This window comes from Fringilla coelebs, assembly GCF_963513975.1.
Source record: "Fringilla coelebs genome assembly, chromosome: 5".
Classification (NCBI taxonomy): domain Eukaryota; kingdom Metazoa; phylum Chordata; class Aves; order Passeriformes; family Fringillidae; genus Fringilla; species Fringilla coelebs.
In genome coordinates, this window is record NC_140033.1 from 28,170,933 (window position 1) to 28,176,932 (window position 6,000).

General features: G+C 34.9%; 1 protein-coding gene across 8 annotated transcripts in view; it reads left to right on the plus strand.

Annotated features, from left to right (window-relative positions):
• NRCAM (neuronal cell adhesion molecule) overlaps window positions 1-5,549 on the plus strand; it is a gene marked incomplete at its 3' end in the record, with an annotated part of 66,258 nt that extends 60,709 nt beyond the window's left edge. For 7 of the 8 annotated variants that reach the window (XM_084206269.1, XM_084206268.1, XM_084206270.1 and 4 more), the window contains one exon: window positions 5,172-5,549. In XM_084206269.1, coding sequence (XP_084062395.1) covers window positions 5,172-5,409 — 238 coding nt within the window. Of the gene's footprint in view, window positions 1-4,544; window positions 4,579-5,171 lie in introns of those variants that run through there. The other variant, XM_084206273.1, reaches the window with a different exon arrangement.
• Between the last annotated feature and the right edge of the window lie 451 nt (window positions 5,550-6,000).

The following is a 6,000-nucleotide window of genomic DNA, read 5'->3' on the forward strand; positions in this document are numbered from 1 at the left end:
CTACAAGGGAAGGACAAAACTCCAGTGGTCTGCAGAATGTTCTTAAGAAGATGAAACAGGACAAGGCAACTACAGTGGTTGGATTGTTAGTGTGGTAACAGAGGATATTTGCACATTTTGGTAAATTATTTTACCTCTTTTCTTCAATATTTTGACACAGTATTTTTCCTACAAATTCTAGGATATGCTGTGAGACATTGTGACAGAGAGTTCTGGGATTGCTAGATAATATATTATCTTCCTTCTTCTGAGCTGATTAACAATGAAAATAAAGTTTGTAACCACAGTTGTGGGGTTTTTCTCTTGTAGTTAGTTAACTTGCAGCTTAGATGTGTTTCCCTAGGGACCTAGCCATGCTTTGTGCCTCAGGACTGTAATTCTAAGCTTGGTCCCTTCCAGAACAAGAGGTTATCTTAATGGACTGCCTGAAGAACTGAACAATCCAATTGGATTTGACAGTAGTCTTACTGTGTTCTAATTTACACACATGTACTTTCTTTAAAAATACTTGGTTTAATTCTTGAATTCTTGTGTGATTAACAACTTTTTCAGCACATTGCTTTTTAAAGCCAGAGCTTCATCACCCAGTTTTCCCAGTGTCTACCAGGATTGAAGATTGAGTATTAAAAAGATGTCAATGAAAAACTACTCAGAAGACTAATATAGGTGTGCTTAAATAAGAAATAGTAAAATGGTTTGAAGTCTGGATTGACTGTAATAGTATTAGGACTCACAATCCTAATAATTCAAGAGTGTCAGCAGAAACCTCTTAAGTATAGGGACAGATTCTCCTGGAGTATGCAGGGAAGCCATAGAGGAAGGTATTTCTGTGGCTTTATCTGATTGCTTTTACTTAAACATTTCTGGGGTATTGACCTGAGGTCACAGAAAAAGGAGTTTACTGCTAACAGTTTTCATCTCCTGCATTCACTTTCTGTGTCTCATAGCCCAGAATGTTTTACCCACTTTGTTTCATGTTGCCTTTCAGCTGACAGTTGTGCTGTGAGGAAAAGTAGTATATTGCTAACCATATATTGAGTCTTTTTGCATGTCTATGAATGTGGCAAAGTTTAGTTGGGAGCTAGTTGCCTGCTGGACTGCAGAGGCATCGTAAAAGTGTCTTCCCCATTCTGACTGGTTGCTGCATGTACCCATATCTAAGGAAGAAAAATTGAAAAGTTGAAAGAAGAAAGGAGATTTCAAGGTACATATTTCTTTCAATAACTGATAAGCTTGTAAAATTTAATTACTTTTTTTAAACAAATAAATTTGTACTTTGCACTTATGTTATTGTTACCTTCATACTTCTTATATATCTTAATAATTAATTTCAACTTTGATATGTGTTTCATTAAACTAAAAAGAAAGATAAACATATTCATATAATAGCAATCATTAATGATTAATACTTAAATCATGCTTTTAGAGTATGCTTTAATATTAAACACTTTTCTTACTGAAAAGAAGTGTATGTGGTACATATAAGAACTTATCAAAATGGTTGATACATATGAGTCTTCTTTGAGGAATTTTCATCCCTAACAAGATACTAGTATGGAATTTATTTTTACAGCAAAAAATAGTAAAAGTACAGCTGCACTTAACTTCCATGGCTCTAAATCAAGCATTCATACTCATTCTCACCTCATGTTTGGATCCCATCCAGTATTATTTTTATATGCACTGCATAAATGATGCTTTAAAAAGCTTCTTCAATTGTCCTCTGTAATTTTAGTCAACCCAATTTGCACTTTATTTTTTAATATCACAATATTACACTAGGTATTTAATAGAAGTCAGCAAGCAAAACCACAAACAGAAAGAATGTACGATTTATTCTGATCGCATTTTGGAGTAGTTTTATGAACAGTTGTAAGCAAGATTGGCAAACCTTGTGGGTACAGTATCAAAATTTATGGCTTTACCATGTTTTGGCAATATAATATTATATATTCTACAGCCTAAAGTGTTCTATAGCTCTTCCTAATGTAATTCAGCAGTTTTTGCAGTTTGCTTCTTGGCAGCAAACAGATAATACATTCATTTTGCCAGACCACCAGAGCCCCTCCTCTGTTTTGAATCCCCAGGGTGGCAGAAGTGTTGTCCAAAACATTGATGTGTTCACTTTTTTCTCCTTCTCCTATTTGTTTGGGGTTTTCCTCAATTTCTTTCTCTTCCACCCAAAACACTGTGTTCATCTAAGAGTCATAATCCAGTTTGATACAGAAAAAATGGTACCATGGCATATGCTTTCTTTTCTGAACCAGGAGTGTAAAGCATCTTGGATAATCCCACTTGTTTTTCCACTGCCAGAGTCCTGACAGAACCTCTCTGTAGACTTTATATAGTGCAACAAGTGAAGAAATCCCCAGGTTCAGATTTGATTTTTGCAGTTTCTGTGACTGTGCTCTCATACCAGCACCCACCTCCATGTAGATACACTCTTGGGTAAATCTGCAGTTTTGTTTGCTTTCAATTATAGAGATTGTGGAATTCACGTGCTGACTAAAATATAGAAAAATCAAATCTTATACTCAATGCAACTGTGTAAGTATTTCTTCATTGTTTTTCTTATACATAAACTTTGTTTGCAAAAATATAAATAAGAAAACCAGAAGAGCAACAGAAAGCTGAAGTTCTCATACTCAGATTTTTCTAAATTGTAATAGCAAATCAAGCTTTTCATTGGATTCAACACAAAAATGTTGGTGTATTTATATGTAGCACCATCTTGTTTATATATGTATATTCCAACCTAGTGAATTGCACTGGCTAGGGTCATACTTTAGAATATTTGCACAGAGATTCATGATCAATCGGAATATGATGCAACTGCAATTTTAATTCATTTTAATTTCTGTGTATTATGGTGCAAAGAATTATGAAGTTATTCACCTGAAATTAAACAGCAAACCATATACCAGTGCTCTCTCCTTAACAGTCTAACCCAGAGAGCAGATCTTCCCTGGGAGAAGGACTGGTTACAATTTCAGAAGGAGGGCCTGGCCTTCATTTGACTCGTGCAGCCTGTTTTAATGACTGTTAATACCTTCTAATGGGGGGATTGGAGAAACTACATTGTGTATGAGTATTAAATACTTGATTCCATCTTCAACCTTTTAAATATGGGGTCCTTCCAAAATAAGCTCTCTTCAGTAATGTCTCTGTACTCTGCTTGTGTTCGCAGTGTTACAAAACTTTTCACTTTGCTACTGGATTCTTGAAATTTTGGAGTACAGTCTTTTAAATGTAGTTGGCCTGTATGTTTGCAGCACCAGTGAGCACAGATCTATGACATTCATCCTCGTGCCTTGTGCACCACAATAAGTAAAACATCAAGCCTGATACAGTCACATTTGGAGTTTATACTTTCGTGTGCTTTGAGCATGAGGATTTTCTTGCATGTAAATAAGAGAGATATTCCTACCACTTTTTTTCTGGTGTATATGCTGAATGATAAAATCTCTGGTGTGCTTTTTCTGTAAGTATATGCATATTAGAGGTGGTCTTCTTTTAGAATTTAATAACTTAGTGTTTTCCAGAACAAAACAACACAAAAAAGGTGATGAGGAGAAATGACTTGATGGATAATAGGTGTAATGGTTTTCTAGCAACAGTTTCTCAACAGGGCTTTTGTTGGCTAACTATATGATCTGATGTGGCCTTGTACATCCTATGTTTTATATATATATATATATATATATATATATAAATATTTTTTATATATTTTATATATATATGTATATGGTTTCTCTCGGTGTTTAAAGGTATTAATTAGAAAAAAAAATGCATTCTTTTATAAGATACTAGGTTTTAGGAATTAGAGGGTTAAAATAATTTGCTGAGTATATATTATGCCTAGTGCTCTAGAAATTGTAAAGTGCAATTTTGTTTCTTTAATATTTTATATATGTTTCTTTATATTTTCCATAAGCTGTGAATCAGAATAAAAACTCCAAACCACTTCCTTTTTTGGTATCCTATATGCAAATCAAGTCACATGTTCTGTTTAAGACAAGGTAAATAATTGCACCCAAAAGTGCAGCTGGCAATAGTGGGTTTCAATTCAAAATGCTTTGGAGCTGCTACTGAAATCCTCATTTTGACACTGAAGTGCAATGTAAAGGATTCTGACAAGAGCCCAACTTTATCTATTTAATTAAATACAAGCCTACCACAGCTGCAAATTTTTTTGAGGATGTTGATGGTGCTGCAGCTTTTCCACTGACAAAGGAAAGACCGCAGTACTTTGCTACAGAGATCTCCTCTACTGGCCTTTCTTTCCTTTCCTTTCCTTTTTCTGTTGTCTTCCAAATCACCATCATCATTGTCAGAACATTGCCCACCATGGAGTAGGGTAGGGAGATGGATCTGATAAGAAATGAAAAAGACTAAGCATGCTCTCAACTCCTCGATTCTAGCTACTGTAAACTAAATTGTTGCTTTACCTGTAATACAGTAAATATTGTAGAAATTTTAAGAGCAACTTATTATTGATACAATACTGATCACTATCAGGATATGGACTTTGCTTTTCTTCTTAGGCTATTTTCATTTGTTTCTTCTGCACCCTTTTAATGGAATATGTAGGTCTCTTGAAAGGTAAGGTTGAAAATTGCAAGTCTGGCCTGCATTATGTAACAAATTATTTGAAATGCAGCACTTTTATTTTCTTTATACTAGTAAAGAAAATCAGTATATTTCATTTAACCAAATTCATTCTTCATTCATTTTCAAGGAGTCAAAGAAATTAAGAAGTTTAACAGACTAACTTCACGGCACATCATAAGCTTGTTACTTTGGAGAACAAACAAATTATTTTTTTATAGCTTTACAACCCACTTCTTAATGCTTGCAGTTGCATCTACATGGCCTCCAAGCCAAGGGCCCAGGTCTTACCACTGAAAAGTCATGCACGATGGGGAAAAAAAAAAAAAAAAGAAACCACAACTCCCCCTCCCTCCACTGAAGACATTCTCTGTTTAAACCATTCTTACACCATATTTCCATGTGAACTGCATCATATTGATTTGTCTCTACAATGTGATGTGGGTTTACTAAAGGATTATAGGGCTGCACACATGCTTTTCATAAACTCTGCATGCATGACTGATTTTGTCTTAATAAATAGTACATCCATTAATCCCATGTTTGTTTGTTTGTGTCTCCAGCGATGCAGAGGACCATAAACCTCTAAAAAAAGGAAGCCGGACACCTTCAGACAGAACTGTGAAAAAAGAAGACAGTGATGATAGTTTAGTTGACTATGGAGAAGGTGTAAATGGTCAGTTCAATGAGGATGGCTCCTTTATTGGACAATACAGTGGTAAAAAAGAGAAAGAACCTGCAGAAGGAAATGAAAGCTCTGAGGCTCCTTCTCCTGTAAATGCCATGAATTCATTTGTGTAACCACAGAACTTGATCCCCTTGTATCTCCAGTTTGCTTAAAGCACTTGTACATCCTCCTTCTCATACTATGAACACGCAGGTATCGGAGCTCCTCACCACCAGATGCTAATGCTATGAGAATATGCAGGTTAACACCAGTACACAGCATAATGACACAGTAAGTGGTATGTTACTATGAATCAAAATAGAAAATTCAAATTTTGTTCAAAACTTGGATATTTTATTTTTTTTTTAAAGGAACTGACACAAACAGTAACATCAGCTTGTAATTTTGTTTCCTGTTGAAAATACAGTATAATGCATGGAAAAAAACCCCCTACACAACTCACAGATAATCTCATGTACGCTATAAAGACATGGTTTGACAATTTGTTATGCAGTCCTCAGCTGAATCCCTGGATATGAATTCCGTTCTCAATGTCAGAGTGTTATAGTAGTATTATATAGAACTTCAATGTCTTTGTGGACATTGTTGTGAAATTGGTGACTTAATGTCTAGCTATCATATGTCTTTTTGCAAGACAGTTAGGAACAGTATGTACAGTATATAAATGCTAAATGATTTAAGTATGACACTTGCATTTGCTGATG